Source organism: Leopardus geoffroyi, chromosome D1, assembly GCF_018350155.1.
Source record: "Leopardus geoffroyi isolate Oge1 chromosome D1, O.geoffroyi_Oge1_pat1.0, whole genome shotgun sequence".
Lineage (NCBI taxonomy): Eukaryota > Metazoa > Chordata > Mammalia > Carnivora > Felidae > Leopardus > Leopardus geoffroyi.
Genome location: NC_059329.1, coordinates 108,832,482 through 108,849,494, shown reverse-complemented (window position 1 = coordinate 108,849,494; position 17,013 = coordinate 108,832,482). Strand labels below are relative to the sequence as shown.

Here is a 17,013-nt window from a genome sequence, read left to right as displayed (position 1 = left end):
GGTGGCTCAGTCGGTTGGGCGACCCACTGGGCTCAGGTCATGATCTCACAGCTTGTGAGTTTCAGCCCCGCATGGGGCTCTGTGCTGACAGCCCAGAGCCTGGAGCCTGCTTTTGATTCTGTGTCTCCCTCTCTCTGTCCCACCACTGCTTGCACTCTTTCTGTCTCTCAGAAATAAATAAACGTTAAAAAATTAAAAAAAAAAAAAAATTTAAAAAAATGGGATCCCTAAAGCGATCAACGACCCAAACCCCACCATCCTTAAACCCCATCATCCTTTGAAGGCGAAGGCCGAGGGAGGTCCTCCGCCGCATCTGGGAACCTCAAAGCCCGCCCGACCCCACTTCGGGTCGCAGACAGCCTTATCGGCCTAGCCCCGCCCCCTTCCGTCTATTGAAAGCCCCAGGGCTGAGAAAGGCAGGCCTGGAGTGGCCTCGTCCAACTTTATTGCTCGCGAAGATCAGGAAAGGGGGGAGGGCGGGGGCGCAGCGGCTCACCGGCCATCCCTGTCCCCCCGCTGGCCGGCCCGGGCCCTGCCATCGGGGAGGGGTTCTGTAGGGGTGCTCCTGGGACCCCCAGGCCCCGCGAACACACGCACACACACTCACACGGACAAATAAATACGGCCCGGACGGCACGGCCGTCCAGCCGCTCCTGTCTGTCGGGCCCCCAGAGGCCGCCCTTCTTCCCCCCACACGGGGGCGACGGCGGCCCCTACGGGCGGCGCGCCGCGTCCGTGCGGCCCGGGTCCTCCGCAGCGCTAGTCCGGGGCGGCGACCCGGCGCGGCAGCGAGAAAGCCTGCGGTCCGAGTGGTTGAGGCCTCAGCTCAGCGAACAGCGCTCGCGCCGGCTCAGCTGCCGGCTCAGCTTGCGGCGCCGCTGCTCCAGGCCGCGTTCCAGGCGCTCGTCCTCCTCCAGGGCGCTGGGAGGGAGCGGCTTGAAGTCAGAGTCGGGCCCCAACCCTAGTCTGCCCCCTGGCCAGAGCGAGCCCTCCTCGGGAGTCCGCCCCTAGACGCCCCCCCCCCCCCCCCAGCGCGGTCCCCACCCCACTCACATCCGCTCTTTGTGGTCCAGGTCCCGGACCAACTCATCCCGCTGGTTCACCAGCGACACCAGCTCCTCCAGCAGAAGCTGCTCTCGGCGTTGCTGCGCGGCCGTTTTCAGCCAGTCTGAGGGCGGAGGAGGCCGAGGGTCAGGAGGCGCCCGTCCCTGCTCTGTACTGGCTCTCACCCTCTCCAGGCCCCATCTCCCACCTTCGATAGCTAGCATCGCCCGTAGCTCCCGGCTCAGCAGCTCGAACCTCCGCTCCAGGTCTTGCTCCTCGATACTGGGGTGGAGGATGCGGGGTGGGTCAGGAAAAGGGGAACAGGAGAGGAAGGGGTCCCGGGGCTCTGACTACTACTCCCTGGCCTCCCATCCCACCTCATTACCAGTTCGTGTGGAGGGCTGGGCTGAGGAAAGCGCTATACCCCCGTCCCTGCCCCAGATCATCTTCCTTCCAACTGTTCTCCAAATGCTGGATGCTTATAGTGTCTCCTCCCATCCCCATTGCTTTTTATTTTTTAATTTTTAAATATGTATTTATTTTTGAGAGAGACAGAGCATAAGTGGGAGAGGGGCAGAGAGAGGGGGAGACACAGAATCCGAAGCAGGCTCCAGGCTGTGAGCTGTTAGCACAGAGTCCAACGTAGGGCTCGAACTCATGAGCCATGAGATCATAACCTGGGCCAAAGTCGGACATTTAACTGACTGAGCCACCCAGGCACCCCTCCTTTTTTTTTTTTTTTTTTTTTTTTTGTAATTAGGAAACAACCTTGCAGGATCATTTGGATGAACATTATTCATCAGCAGCAAGTATGAGACACTAAAATTATTCTGAAAAATGATCTAAAATCCAAAAGGGAGGCAAACTTGCCTTCATCCTGCAGGACTATCAAAGCAATCATGGTCAAGAGTTGCTTTTGACCCCACTTGGAAACCAGCTCAGATCTCTGTGGGCCTCAGTTTTTCTTATTGGAAAGGAACAGGGTCAAAGGAACAGGCACTCAGCCCTGACTTGCCTGTACCACGTTTTTCTCTGGGCCTTAGTTTTCTGATTCATAAAAACAGTACCAATAAAAGAGGTGTACAATTCATACAGGACTTTCGAGAAGAAGAAAATAAGGTGACTGAGCAATTTTCCCAAAAGACCTTTGCAGAAAGAAGAAAGTAGTGAATAGTTCTAACCAAAGTGGCCAAGATTCCCCTCTGTCCTGCAGCCCAGGGAGGGCTGGGGGCGGGGTCTGGAGTGGGAGGGGCTCACTCACAGCAGCTGCAGCTGGTCCTGCCTGCGGATGAGAGCATTCTTCTTGTTGACCAATGTGAACCACTCCTGGATCAGCACCTCCTCCTGCAACCTGTTGGCACCTGAACCCGGCCAGGACAGTCACCAGGCCTGCCGTCAACCCAGCTGGCAGGAGTAGGGTGGCTGGGGATTGGGGCTCGCTTCCTTACGGCATCCCAGAAGCCGGAGCCTGGTGCCTCCGGCAAGCTGCTTCCCTTGTCCCGCTGTAAATGGGGACAGTGACCCCAGCCTTGCCTCCTCCCAACTCCTCCCCAGATCAGGAAGGGCTGCAGGGCTGGGCAGATCCGGTGGCATGTGTTGGGGAGTGGACTCCAGATGTCTGCCCCACCTGACTCCATAAGGCTCCTCAGCTGTGTCTCCACCTCCGCTGCCCGCCCATCTATCTGTCTCTGCTCCTGTTCCAGGGCCTGCAGCTCTGCGCACACGTACTGACTTGTGTCCTGGAACCGTTGCTGCAGAAAAGGGGGGGGGCAGGGGGGGCTCAGTCCAGGCTCTGCCTGGGAAGTGCCACCCACCAGCTCCTCCCTCCTCAGCCCTCCTTACCAGCCCAGCCTCGTCCCCTGGACTTGGGGGTGGCTCCTCCGGTGGGGAACTCCCACCTGCAGACAGAGACCGGGCTAAGGCACCTCCATCTGACAGCTGCCCCCAGGGCGTCCCCAGCTCAGGATCTGTGAACAGCCTGAACTGAGCTGGGTCACTACTCCTTCACAACTACTCACCAGGGGGCTGCTGTGGGGCTGTGGTTGTAGATGGGCCAGGGGCAGGGCTGGGGTCAGGGCCCAGGCCTTCCTGTGGAGAAAGGGGCCGGTGAGGGCCTGCAGGGCTCCCCAACAGCCCTGCCCTAGGGCCAGCCAGAGCCTCATGCACACGCAGGGGAGGAGAGGCCCTCAGTTCCAGGCCCTGCCCACCCCAGCTGCTTCTCCAGTCCTGCATGCACAGAACTCCACCCACCGTCCCCTCCAGGGAAAGTGCCTCCCCAAGGGAAGGCCATGGCCTTCACCCTGCCTGGCCCTGTGATCCTGGGCCAGTCCACTCCCACTCTGGGAGCCTCACAGTCCTTGTTCCCTGGGCTGGGTTTACAAGGCTTTTGTGAGAGTCAGGGGTGAAAGGCTGTGAGGGGCCTGGCTGGGGCCTCTCCTTCTCCCCCTCGCCCCTTCCTGCTTGGAGCTCCCTCAGGCCACCTCCGACTCCCATCACCTAGTGCTTGAGTCTCCATCATGGCCAGGGGCACACACGGTGACACTGAGCTCCCTTGATGCATGCACCTCATCTCCAGACCCAGGCCATCTTGGGCCAGCACCTCCATATCCTGGCCAAAAGGGGGCACCCTCCCACCTTATCAATTCCCACGCCCAGACTGCTGTGCTCTTCGTAGAACACTCAGAACAGGTCAGGTGGGCTGGGCCTACCAATTTCAGTCTCCAAAGGCAGGGCTGGCCCTTAATGTGCCCTGCCCCTGGCGACTTGCTGGGTGGGTGGGGGGTCAGCTCCGGGGGCTCAGGTCAGCAGATAGCCTGGCCCCTTTGATGGCTCCTGCTCGGGCCACCCTTCTAGGTCACAGGGTGGGGAGAAGGTTGAACTACCCCCACTGTCCACTCCATCCTGTGCTTCTCTGAGAAGCGTCCCTGGACAGATGGCGGTCATATGCCATCCTCTCTGGCCCGTGTCAGTGGCCACTACCCATTCCCTGCCTGCTGACTCTATCCTCAAGTCACAACTGAGGGGTCTTCCTAAAACTTTCACCAGATGGTGTCACTCCCCCAGCCCCCCGACCCCTCTCAGCGCCCAATCTTGTTGCCAAGCCCTGTTGGCAGCTCCAGCCTCAACTCCTACTACCCCAGACCCCACCCAGACACCAGCCGTTGGCCATAGCAATGGACTTTCGCTTCCCCAAATAGCTTCCTCAGCCTGGACTGGCCTCTATCTGGGGAAACCTGACATCAGCAACCTTCATGACCCGGCTCGGCTCCACCTCCATGAGGCCCCTTCCGGCTCCCACACAGCTTTCTGTCTCTCTTCCCGAACTTCACCCCTCCTGAAGCCCGGAGAGTGCCCCCCTCCATGGCCTCCCAGGGTCCCCCCATCCCTGCTTGCACCCCCATCATAGTTGCTGGTTCTCTGTGTCTCCCTGCCCAGAGGCAGCCCCTGCAGACAGGATGGGGCCCAGAGAATGCACTCAGGGCCCACCAATTAGCGCCGTTGACTAGACATTGATGCGTTGGACACGGTGCATATAATGACTCCACCAGTCCCCCCAACAGCTCTGTGATTCAGGGGTCATAACATCACCACTTCACAGAACAGGACACCAAAGGCCAGAGATGAAGCTCATATAGGTCTGGCCTAGGACCCAGGGCTGTCTAATCCAAAGATGTGTTCCCAAGCTGGGCCACCCACTGGCTGTTTGCCTCTGGGCCAGTCATACTCCCTGGGCTTCTGTTTGTCTTTATGTGAGAGAAATCCGAACCCTGTGGAAACTGGGGGTGGCAGGGTTCCAGAAAGGCATCTGGGGAAGAACACAGTTCCCCTTTCTTGACGGCACCCTGAAGTAGTATCTCAAGGCCACTCCGTGAAGGACTTAGGCATTTGCTGCTTCTCCTCAGGGAAAGAGGACAGAAAGGTTACGTGGCTCGCCCAGAGTCCCGCAGCCAGCCAGCCGGTAGCGCTGAGCCTAGCAGAGGGCACCGTTTCATAGTTCCGGCTTCACGGGTGTTCTCAACTTTCTCCCTGAACCTCAATGTTCCCACCTGCAAATGGGGTAATCATTCCTCCCCGGAAGGGACATTGTGAGAAGTCAGTTGGGAGCTAATAAGGGGTCATGGGGGCAGGGCCTGGCACGCAGCGTGCACTCCACCCACAGAGCAGGCAGAGGCAGAAGAGTGGAGGAGAAACCCCAACCTTAGCAGCCACTGAGCTTACTCACTCAGCCAGCCCCGATGGGAATTCCAGTGCTTCCTCCTGTCTGACCCCAATTCCCCTTTCTATACCCTCATGCATGGCCACTCCTCCAGGAAGCCTTGCTGGGCCGCACCAGAGGCACCCTGCCCTCCTCTAGGCGTTGCTTTGGCCCCACCCCAGCTTCAAGGTGCCTGACTTCATCCCATCCAGGACTTTGGGAACTCCCAAGGGCAGGGACAGGCCTGACCTCCTCCTACTGCATGCATAGGGCATGGGGGATGGGAACAGCCAATAAGGAGGAGTCCCCTCCAGCCCCGTGGGTCACAGATCTCCTGTGGGACAAGGGCTCAGGAGGGGCCTGGCTCAGAAGGACCAGATGCTGGGACTTGGGCAGAGAAGGGCGTAGGACGGAGCCTCCCCTCTAAGATTTAAGGAGCCAGTGACATATATTAATGAGACTGTGGCCAGAGGACAACAGACAGGCCAGGGTGACTGTGTCCCTCTGACCCTTGCGTATCACATCTCCTAGGGGTGCCTCTGGTGCCCTCTCTGTCTCTCATTCACAATGCTGTGCCTCTGACCCGCTCAAGGCTCCTGCTCTCCAAACCAGCCTTATCACTACCTGCGGACCTCGTGGGAGATGACTGGCAGATCCCTAAAGGAGACCCGAGCTTTCCTGCTAAGAGCACACTTTTACTTAAGCAGGTCCCCCCATTTGAGAACCATCTCTTCCCATCTTATCAGCCTAGCTCACATGGCTGCTTCTTCCAGAAAGCCTTTCCCGGTTTATTCCCTCCTTTCTTTGGAACGTCATCCCTGGGCAGCTGAAGGCTTGCAGTGGCCTGACAGGGCTGCCCCTGCTGTTGCGGGCAGGATGGGTGCAGGGGGTGGAAGGAACCCCAGCTGGGAAGCCACTTCAGTGGCACTTGTCCTTGAGCAAATCCCTGCCTCCTCTGGGACCACCTCCCCTTCAGTGCAATGACCATATGACACCCTGGGAGACCCGAACCTGAGAAATGCAGGGGCTGGGGGAGTGGGGTGGAGGGGGCACCAGGCAGGGTCTCCCAGCTTCAACCTCCCATTATCAGAGAAGAATGGGTCTCCAGGATCTGGAGTTAAAGATCCGAATCAGAGATACTTGGAACAGGGAGGCCCTGGCTGGCCCCGCTGAGGACAGAAGCCCTGCCGGGCCTACAGGGCAATGGTGGCTGCTGAGCGACCCAGGGCCAACCGCAGGGAAAGAAACGCCCTCACCCACTTCACAGTCCCTAAAGAGCAGCGTGCTGAGTGCTGACAACGACGGAGCCTCCTAGGAACTTCCTGCTACAGCCCTGATTCCACTACCTGGGTGTCAGGCATTAAGAACCGTTAGCATAGATTCCAAGCTGGCAGCAAAGGTGGAGACCCTGCCCAGGCGGCCGCTCTGGGCCTGGGGGGCCTCGGCCTGCACGTGTCCCCTGAACAGAAGCCCACTCCGTCGCCGTCGCCGGGGGACTCTTCCCGGACACCACGGCCCCGCACTCAGAAAGCGCCTCGCCGCGTCCAGCCGAGTCCTGCTGCCCTGAAGCCGCCGCCCCTGCGCCGTCTCTGCCCTTGGGGCCCCTCAGGACCCATCCCTCTCTGCCCGGCCACCCTCGACCCCGCGCCACAGGAGGGCACTCACCGCAGCCGCGGCCCCGGCGGCCCCCGCGTCCGGGTCTTCCACCGAGAAGGAGTTGCTGTTCCGCAGCCGCGAGCGCCTCTTCTTCAGCAGGTCGGCGTCGCGCACGTGGGAGAAGGAGCCGTGCGCGCGGGGCGGGGGCACCGGCCCGGCCTCCCCGTTGACCGACGGCCGCCGCAGCCTCACGCCGCCCCCGGCGCCCGGCGCCCCCGCCCCGTTCACCAGCCCCTCGGCCGGGGGCACGGACGCCCGGGCTCCGGGACCGTCGGCAGGGGCTTCCGCGGAGCGCGCCTCCGGGGCGGCCTCCGCACCGCGGTCCTTGGAGGCCGCCTCGGGAGCCGCCCCGTCCGGTTCTCGGTTCTCGGGCTCCTTGGGCCCCTTGGGCCCCTTGGGCTCCTCCGGCGCCTTGGGCCCCTTGGGCTCCTCCGGCGCCTCGGCCCGGTGCTCGCGCAGCCGCTGCGCCAGGCCCCCGGCGTCCAGGCCGTCGGGCGGGCTGGGCTGGGCGCTGGCCACGCGGTACGTGCCAGCGCCGCCGCCGCCCTCCAGCTGCACCAGCTGCAACTCCTGCCCGGTGCAGAAGGCGCGGATCTGGCACAGGTACGTCATGACGATGAGCTTGTCAGGCACCGACAGCAGCACCATGTCCGCCGGCTCCAGCAGCCGCGACACGCCCAGAGCCGCGAAGCCATCGAAGGCCTAGGAACGGTGCGCTGGGGATCAGCGGCGGCGGCGGCGGGTGTTACCCAGAGACGCTGCGGCCCCGCCCAGGACCGCCGGAGGAATCCCCGCGACTGGCACGCCGGGGTTTTGCCTAGCAACGCCTTCACCCTTCTATTGGGGGAAATCTAGCAACAGGGCCCGCCCCCGCGTCACCCAGCAACTGCACACCAAAGGGCGGTTTTGGAAAAACCATCTGGGGGAAATAGGCTTTAAAACAAAACAAAACTAAGAAAAACGAACGGTTTAAAGACCAAGAGGGTAAAAAAGTGACAGAACTTCCCAAACCCACTTGCTGGGGCCCTGCAGCCCGTAGGTTCCTCTCCTAAGGACAGACGGACCCTAAATATTGGATCTACGGCCTGGCTCTAGACCCTTTCCCCCCAGGCATCGCTCCCTCTCCATCTCACCTGCTTGTTGTTCTGCTTGATGTTGAGTGGGTCCAGGGAGGCGTAGTCGCTGCAGAGAGAGGGCCGGTCAGAGGCTGAAATCACACTGCCCTCCCAGCAGGCTCCCTCATTCATTCCCACCCCCTCTGGCCGCTCACATCTTGTCTGGGTAGAATCGGTGTAGGATGGCACAGAAGGCCAAGCCGTTGCGCCAAGATGTAGTGAAGTTGGTGACTCGGACACCACGGTAGCCAGCGGTGACTTCCTGGCACCACTCCAGCAGGGATTGACTGGAGCTGACCAGAGCACGTGGTGCCTAGGGACACAGGGATGGGCTCAGGGAATGTGAACGGAGGACCTGTATACCCTCTGACCCCTGGGCACAAAATAGCCCTGGCTCTGGGTTTGCAGGGGTCACCAGAGACCACTGGCCAGAGCCTTGGGACTAGGCAAAGGGTTTCCAGCTCTGTGGTTATCTACCAAGGTCACCTAAAAGGTCAGTGGCCCCCAGGCAAGATCAGAGGTCACCAGCAGCCACACCTCAAGGTCAGCCCAGAAAATCAGCTTAGGGGTGTCCGGGTCCATGCAGCCCAGGGAAGACAGATGGGGGAGCCAGGGCATCCTGAGAGAGGAGAGGGTGAGGGGGGCTCCTTGAAGCTGAGCCCCTATCCCACCGCACCCCAGTCGACCAGGTGGGTCCATGCAGAGCCGCCGTTAGCTCAGCCCCAGGTTAGTGGAAAGCAGCGGACTGGGCCCTCGGCGGCCCCCATCCCTACCTGGCTGCCTGGCAGCCTCCCGTCCTCTTCAGGCTCCTCTGGGGAAGAGGCCCCCGAGGGCTTGGGCACCCCAGCCCCTGCCCCGCTGGCCACCTGCACCTCAATCAGGCTGGCCTCCGGGAGGTTTCCCTCAGCCTCTTGTCCCTGCTCAGTCCCTGAGAACCCGGCCTCTGCTTCCTCGGCCTCAAAAATACCAGATTCGTTCTCTGGAGGCCCTAAAATCTCCGTCTCTGCTTCCTGGGCCCCCCAAGCCCCAGACTTGGCCTCTGCAACTCCCAGCACCTCAGCTTCTGCCTCCTGGGCCCTCAAAACTGTGGTCTCTGCCTCTGCTCCCCGGGGCCCTAAAACTCCACGCTTCGTGATGGAATCCTGCAAAGCTTCATATTGGAGAGTCTCCCAGAGCCCAGTCTCTGCCTCCTGGACCCCCAAAGTCTTAGCCTTGTCCTTCTCAGCCTCTAAAACTGTCGTTTCTGTCTGTTGAGTCCCCAGTCCCTCAGCCTCTGCCCTTCCAACTCCTGGCCCTGAAACCCTTGAATCCCCCACCTCTGTCTCCAGGGCTCCTGCTATCTGATTTTCTATCCTGGGAACCCCTGAACCCCCAGCTTCTATCTCCTGGGTCCCCGGTATCTCAGCTGCTGCTGTCTCAGTCTCAAACCCTGGGATCCCTGAGCCCCCTACCTCTGTTTCCCGGGTCCCTGCTATCTCAGATTTTATCCCGGAACCCCCCACCTCAGCCTCTTGGGTTTCCAATATCTCAGCCTCTGCCGTCCCAGCTTCTATCTCTGGCATCCGGGAACCTCCCACCTCTGTCTCCTGGGCCCCCAACATTTCACATTCTGCTATCTCAGCTTCTATCCTCAGTATCCCTGAACCACCAGCTATCTCCTGGGTCCCCACTATCTCAGTCTCTGCATTCCTAGTCTTTGTCCCCAGAAACCCTGAACCCTCAGCCTCTGTTTTCTGGGCTCCCAGTTCCTCAGACTCTGCCATCCCAGCAGCCTCCGACTCTAGGACCCCTGATCTCACGATCTGTGTCTCCTGGGCCCCCAACGCCTTGGCTTCTGCTGTCCCCATCTCTATCTCTGGGAACCCTGATCCCTCCACTTCGGTCTCCTGGGTCCCCAGTACCTCTGACTCTGCCACCCCCGTCTCTGTTCCCAGGACCCTTGAATCCCGAGTCTCTGCCTCCCAGACCCCCAGATCCCTAGACATCACCCCCTGGCCAGTTGCTGGCGGGGCTCCCTGGTACCCGCTCACCTGGGGCCTGGTGCTTGCTGCTCCAACAGGGGGACCCTGCTCCAGGCCTGTCCCCCCAACACCAGGGGCTCTGCCTCTCACCTCTGCACCCTCTCTCTCCTGGCCTGCAGCAGCCCTGGCCCCACTGAGGTCACCGAGATGCCTGGTGTGCCCTGCAGGGTCTGCTGGGGGTGGGCTCAGGACTGTGGGAGCCTCATCCCTGGTCCTGACCCCTGTCTTCCCCTGAGAGCCCCTTGGAGGAGCCTCGGGAGTCCCCTTGAATCTTGCCTCAGACATCACCCCTACAGCCTCTGGTCCCTCAGTGTCCACATGTCTCACCTTTGACATCTGCTCAGCATCCACTTGACTCCCTTCTAAACTCTCTTCAGCCTCCCCGGCTCTGACGTCTGACCTCTTAGTGTTCACCTCTCTGACTCCTGACTCCTGCTCAGTGTCCGTCCCCCCAGCCCCCCGCCTATCCCCAGCGCTCCTCCCCTTAACCTTAGGTTTCTGCCCCCCCAAAGAGTCTCTGGAGCCTCCACCCTCAATGCCTGGGGCCAGCCTGGCTCCCTGAGCCTCTGTCCCTTCCTGCGGGCTTTCCTGGGCCCGGGCCTGCCCAGAAGAACGCACTCCTGCCGGGGGATCCCCTGAGGCTTTGGGAGCCTCATCTTCCCCTTGGGGGACTAGGGGCCAGGGGGCATCAGAGCCTTTCCGGAGCCGAGGGGCTGGGGTGGGGGCCACCTCCTGGCCTGGCTGTCTTGAAGACCTGAGGAGAGAGCAGGAGAGAGCATTTTTAGCCCCATCCCCGCCCTTCAGGTTCCTAGGGCCCTGGAAAGGCACGCTGGTAGGAGTGCAGCTTTCTAACAGTGGGCAGGGGACAGGGCTCGTGCCAAAGCTCACCTCTTCTCTGGTGGGGTTCCCGGGGGCCTTGGGGCCTTGAGGCCCACCTGGCCCCCTGCTACAGTAGCTCTTTCAGACCCCTGGCCCTGGGAGGTCCTGGCTGGGGGCGCAGGGGCACTCACAGGGGCCGGGCTGGTATTCTCCACACTAGAGGGGTTGGCAGCTGGGGAGGAAGGAAGGGAGGGGTGCTGAGGCCCGGGCCCTGAGGCTGGAGGTCCATTCCCTCCCCGGTCCCAACCCGAGCCTGGGCCTCACCTGCCTGCTGGTGCTGGGCCCGGCCCTCCTCCTCCTCCTCACAAAGTGTCTTCAGCTCCCGAGGGGGATCTGGGGTGGGGATGGTGGGGGGGGGCAGGTCAGCCCAGGGGAGGGCCCTGCAGGTCTGACCCCCTCCCCCCAACTAGAGTCCTGGGCCTACCTGGGAAACGCCCCAGCCTCAGGGCACCGCCCCGGCCTGCGAGAAGAGACAGGCCCTCCGATGCAGAGAAAGAGAGAGAGAGAACCACAAGGACAGACAGAAACAAAGCCTTAACAAGCAAAAGGGAGGGATGAGGAAGCCAGTGAGGAGGGCCAGGGTGGGTGGCGGCGAGGGCTGGGGAGATCAGACTCCCCTCTGCGCGTTTGGCCCTGCCGTCTCCGGGCAGGTACCCGCTCAGGGCTGATGAGAGGGCCAGCGGCTCTGGGAACCCATCCTGCAGGACTCAGCCAAGAACCCAGGCCGCCGCAGGACCAGGAGCCAAGTTTGGACAGTCAGGGCTGCCGGGGCAGGTTGGGGCTGCCCGGGCCGTAGTGAGCCCCCTCACTGGGCGTGCTCAAGGCAGGCCCTGGCCCGGCACAGCGAGGGGCTTATGGGCAGGCTTATCCCCCACCCTCCCTAGGTCTTGGAGATCTCAGTCCACGGTAGGCTGTGAGCCCACCTGGCTGGGGGACACGAGCCCGTGCCTCAGGGGCACCTGGACCATTGGCCTCCTCCTCGTCACTCTCAGCGAAGTCGTCCAGGTTGCCCACGTCACTAGGCTTCACGCTCATGAGGCTCGCGAGACTCTGCATATCATCGTCCCTGGGGGGGGGGGGGGGGTCAGAGGTCAGGGGTCGGGGCTGGGGACAGAGATTACAGACTAAGGCCAAGGGAGGAGGATGGGCACTCACGTGGCACGGCCCTCGCGCAGCAGAACCCCCGAGAGAGTGAGGCTCAGCTCCGCGTGCACCACCTTCACCGACTTGGGCTTCAGCCGCAGCCGCAGGGGGACTGGGGCAGGCACGGGCCCCGCGTGGCGGGCCAGGTCCACCTCTGCGGTGGCCAGCACCTTCCGCTGCCCCTTGGATTCCTGTGGGCCAGGGAGAAGGGCCAGGGGGAGGAGCATCAGTGCCGCCCCCGGGGCCTCAAGAGCCCAAGCCCCGGCCTGCCCAGCCACTCACATTCTCAATAATAAACGTCCACTCTTTGGCCTCGTACTGGTCCACGTGAGGGTCCTGGGAAAAGGGGGAACTGGTGAGTACGGGGGCTGCTGGGGTGAGGGCAGTATGGGGAGGAGGGCCAGCCGTCTCTCACGCTGCCTCTGGCAGCTATGTGTGCATGCTACCCGCTCCAGAGAGACCTCCTGGGCCACCCACACTGAGCAGGCTACCCCCACCCCCATCTTGCTTCTTGGCCTCACCCCTCCGTTCTGATTTGGATGGATAACACACTGGGATCCCTCGTGGCTGCCTGGGTTGTAATCGGCCCCTCCCATTCCCACCTACGCAGGAAGGTTAGAGACTCACCCTGTATAGGGTCACAGAGATGTCCACATTCTCTGGCACCATCCACACCACGGTGCCCCGGTATGGGTTCTGGATGCCTGGCTGCCAGCTGTGGGCCTGCAATGAGCAGTCTGAAGTCTCCCCTGACTCTTAAGTCTCCCCTTGTCCCCTGTCCTTATCCCCAAACTTGACCTCATCTTTCTCTCCATTCTGTGGATTCTTTTGTTTTTTTTTTTTTTGTTTTTTTTTTTAATGTTTATTTAGTTTTGAGAGAGAGAGCACAAGCAAGGGAGGGCAGAGAGAGAAGGGGGACACAGAATCCGAAGGAGGCTCCAGGCTCTGAGCTGTCAGCACGGAGCCCAATGTGGGGCTCGAACCCCTGAACCACGAGATCATGACCTGAGCCGAAGTTAGACGCTTAACCGACTGAGCCACCCAGGTGCCCTAGCGTTGATTTAGTTTTGAGAGAGAGAGAGAGAGAGAGAGAGAGAGAGCGAGCACGAGCAGGGGAGGGGCACAGAGAGAGGGGGACAGAGGATCCAAAGCAGCCTCAAGATGACAGCAGCAAGCCCAACGCGGGGCTCCAACTCGTGAAGCACGAGATGGTGACCTGAGCCCAAGTCGGAGTTTCAACCAACTGAGCCACCCAGGAGCCCCCTTTCTGCGGATTCTGGTCCAAACCCGAAGCTGACTCCACTCTCCCATCAGTCCTCACCCACTTACCCTGCACCCACTGTTGGCCTCACCCCCAACCTGGACCCCCCCGCTGACAACCTCCCCCACCTTGGAGCAGATGCGTCTGTTCCGCCGGGTCCATACCACCACCAGCTTATCCGGTTGCCTAGGGGTGGGGAGAGAGGGGGCTACTCAGTCGGGCCCACTCGCCCAGCCTCTCCATCTCCTCCGGGGTCTTCCTTCTGCCCACACCCTCCTCGCCCAGGAGAGGGACTGGACAGCCCATTATCTGGAGCCACCAGGAGCAGGGTGGAGCTGCTTGAGGCAGGGTGAGGCCCAGGGCAGAAGGGCAAAGGCCCAGATGTGTGTGGGTCGACAGGGATTATGAAGACAGGCAGCCGGAGAGACAGAGACATATAGAGAGACAGGCACACACAGAGACAGGGAGATACACGTAAACACAGCGAGGACCCTGCAAGAGACACACAGACTTAGAGACACAGGGAGAGACAGACTTGGAGTAAAACAAACCCAATCACTCACAAATATGTGGGGACTGTGCACTGTGAGCCCAGCCCAGTTTAGGGGCAGAGCAGAGCACAGAAGAAATGAGACCCTTTCGGGGGCTGAGGACAACAGAGGTAGGGGTGGAGAGCCAATCAAAAAGAAAATAAGTGAACAAGCTGGCTTCAGGGAGATGGGAGAGAGCCACTGGGGTCTCCTTGAACTTGGGGTGTCTGAGCAAGGCATGAGTGGGGGAGGGACAAGCTCGTGAGGCTCTGGAGAAGGAGGGTTCAAGAAGGGGTGGCAAGTGCAAGGGTCCGAGGTTGGGGATGGAGCAGGGGGGGTGGGGGCTCGGGATCAGAGCGAGGGGCAGAGGGTGGGAGGTGATCAGAGACACACAGGGTCAGTTTGTCATCAGACAACCACCCAGGGCCTTCCACGTCCAGCCCTTCGCTGGGGTCAGAGGCCCTGAGAGCCAGCCATGCCCCCACCTCTCAAACCCAGAGCCCTGGACTCTAGCTCTGCAGGGCCCCTGACTCCCACAAGGGGCATCAAGAGAGACTTCCAGAAGGTGACATCCAAACCAACTGCATACACCGGGGCCGACTCAGAGAAGAGGCAGAGACGTGAAGAGACAGACAAAACAAGGGCCAAGAGTTGCCCGTGCAGGGCCCAGCCCCACAGCGATAATACGTGGGTGCGGGGAGAAGGTCCTTTTGGGTTAGAGGGTCCAAGTCCTGCCCACGAGGGTGGGGGTGGTTGAGGGGACCATCAGGCCGAGGGCAGTACAAGAGCCCTCTTTGCCTGCACCCGGCCCCAGGCCAGGGCACTTAGGTTCACCCACCTGACTGCCCCTCTGTAGGCGGGGCCAGGATAAATGGCTCTCCTGTCAACCCCTGAGAATCCCGAGGCCCAGAGAGGTTGGGAGTCAGGCAAGGTCACAAAGCCAAGCGCAGAGCCCTCCAGCCTGCAGCCAAGCTCTTCTCCCCAACCCCAAACTGCAGGTGATGGCTGAGCAAAAAGTAGCCACCACGGGGCCTTCCCAGAAAGGGGAAGCAGACAGGGGTGCCTAGAGAGGGCGGGGCCTGGCTGGGCAGCCTGACTCAGGCCAGGCACGCCCTCCTGGGGAGCCTGAGATCTGGGCAGGGGCAGCTTCCTAGCCTGGGCTCCTAGCTCAGAAGCCCAGCAGGCCCTGCCCACCCCCGTGACTCAGATGCATTGACACTGCCCGCACCCTAGGCCTGCTCTCTGGGACGATGCCCAGCGTCCCCTTGGGCTCATCCTGGATGCTGGGGCAGAAGGTAGAAGCCAGAGACCAGAGTTCAAGTCCTAGCCCTGTGCTGTGTTACCCTAGTCAGCCCCTGTCTTCTCTGGGCCTCGCCAAATGGAGTGAAGGGCCCTCCAGCTGGCCCAGTCAAAACCACGGATATGGCTGCTGCCCAAGGGGCCCTAGCCTCCTGCTCACTCCCCTCCCTTTGGACCCCATGATCCCTTCCTGCCCCAGCAGCTTTCTCTTGGGAGCCTAAATTTAGCCCCGCCTGGCAGGGCAAGGCCCCCACAGCTGCGCCCTAATCCAGCCAAGGGAAGCCGACACCAGTGAGCACGTATATTTAGGGTGTGACACAGGGGTCCGGGCAGCTGCGGGTGGGAGCCATGTGAACAAGATGCCCCCGGCTCCTTTGGCAGTCTGAGCCAGGCTCTGTGCTCTCTCACACATCTCCCCCTGACCAGGCCACCTCGCCCTCCCTAAGCCCTCTCTCCTCCCAGACTCACAACCTTCTAGGCCCTCAGGCCCCTTTAAGCCGATCCCTGCCTCCCTCCTCATCCCTCTCAGTACTCAGTTTCCCCTTTTAAGGACATTGTGGAGACATATCCAGCCTCCCAGCATCCACTCTGGCTGAGGCCTGCGTGTGTGCGTGCGTGCGTGCGTGTTCCTCTGGCTCAACAAGTGGGCAGAGGGGGAGGGGGCAACGTCCTTGTTCTGAGCTGGACCCGTCGATGGAGGTTTCTGCCGCGGCCTGGCCACCCGCAGACCTCAAAATTTGCTCCCTTTTCCGATGCCACCCGGAACCATCCCTCTGGTCAAAAAAACAGGAGGCCTCCCTTCCCCCAGCCCTGAGCGCAGCCGAGGAAGGTGTGGGCACAGACAGACAGATTCCCAGGCCTGCAAATTCTGACCTCCACTCCCCAACAGCTACCCACACCACCAAGTCTAGGGGCCCCACAAACTGCAGAGGCACTTTTGAATCTCTGTCTGGGACGCCAGGGCCCAAGGTGGGGCAAGGGGCCTGTTTGGCCCCTGGGTTGGGGGCAGGGTTCTCTCAGGCTTCAACGGCGCCGCCACAGGGTCCCGGCCAGCCCGAGGAGTCCCCCAGGCCTCCCTGTCACTCACCATTTCTTGGTGCACTCCACCACCAGCTCGTGGTAACAGGCCACAAACTGGAACTTGGCGGCCCGCTTGCCCACGCGCTGCAGGCGCTTCCACACCGAGGTCATGGCCCCCGCCGCCCCCGCCGCCGGATCCTCAGACTCTGGGCTCCCGCTGGCCCGAGACCGCTGGCCGGCCCTGGGTCCCCATGGCCTCCGGGGCTGCTATCCGAGCCGCCCGTCCCGTCCGTCGGAGATGTCCGAGGCTCGGACCCGGGGCCGATCTCCCCGGGGAGGCCGCTGGGGCCCGCCGGGTGGTCCGGCTGAGTCGGCGGGTTGTCCGGGGCGCGTCGGGTCGCTGGAGCGCTGAGCGGCGAGCGCGCCGTTTCCTGGAGCCGCACCCCCGTCGGAAGGCGGGCGGGGCTCCGGCGGGGGCGGGGGCCGGGGCCCGGGCGGGAGCGGGGGGGCGGGGCGGCCCGGCTTCCGGGGCCTCGCGCCTCTACCGCGGTTGGCGGGGAGGGGAGGGGTACCGAGGGGGACGCCCGGTCCGCAGCGCCGGCTCGCAGCGCGCCGAGGCGGTGCGGACGCGGGGGCCGGGGAGAGAGCAACCAACAACTTGGTGCCGCCCTCTCGAGCATTGCCCTGGCCGCCACCCTTCCTGCCCGCAGCCCTGGGAGGTATGTACTGTTGGCCCCATTTCACAGGTGGTGGAAACAGAGACCCGGGAAGAACAGACTTGCTCAGGTCCACACTGAGAACCTGGGCCAGAGCCAACTGCCCTCGACACGGGTGGCGGACTCCTGCTGCC

The 17,013-nt window shown here is 61.9% G+C and overlaps 1 protein-coding gene across 7 annotated transcripts; it reads right to left on the bottom strand.

Annotated features, from left to right (window-relative positions):
• Positions 1–408: 408 nt before the first annotated feature.
• EHBP1L1 (EH domain binding protein 1 like 1) lies at positions 409–16,626 on the bottom strand. Of its 7 annotated transcripts, none has more exons than XM_045486759.1 (20): positions 16,231–16,626; positions 13,443–13,500; positions 12,681–12,776; positions 12,336–12,389; positions 12,066–12,244; positions 11,834–11,976; positions 11,335–11,370; positions 11,175–11,243; positions 10,920–11,082; positions 8,784–10,785; positions 8,166–8,323; positions 8,029–8,077; positions 6,905–7,597; positions 3,063–3,132; positions 2,887–2,942; positions 2,672–2,795; positions 2,306–2,405; positions 1,253–1,326; positions 1,054–1,168; positions 409–921 (listed from the first exon to the last, which is right to left on the bottom strand). In XM_045486759.1, the coding sequence occupies exons 1-20, from the start codon at positions 16,332–16,334 to the stop codon at positions 822–824; spliced, it is 4,443 nt and encodes a 1,480-aa protein (XP_045342715.1). In that variant the 5' UTR covers positions 16,335–16,626; the 3' UTR covers positions 409–821. The 7 variants fall into 7 exon arrangements, with proteins under 7 accessions (XP_045342715.1, XP_045342718.1, XP_045342719.1 ...); XM_045486762.1 differs by having other exon boundaries at positions 10,041–10,785; XM_045486763.1 differs by having other exon boundaries at positions 10,650–10,785; positions 16,231–16,625.
• Between the last annotated feature and the right edge of the window lie 387 nt (positions 16,627–17,013).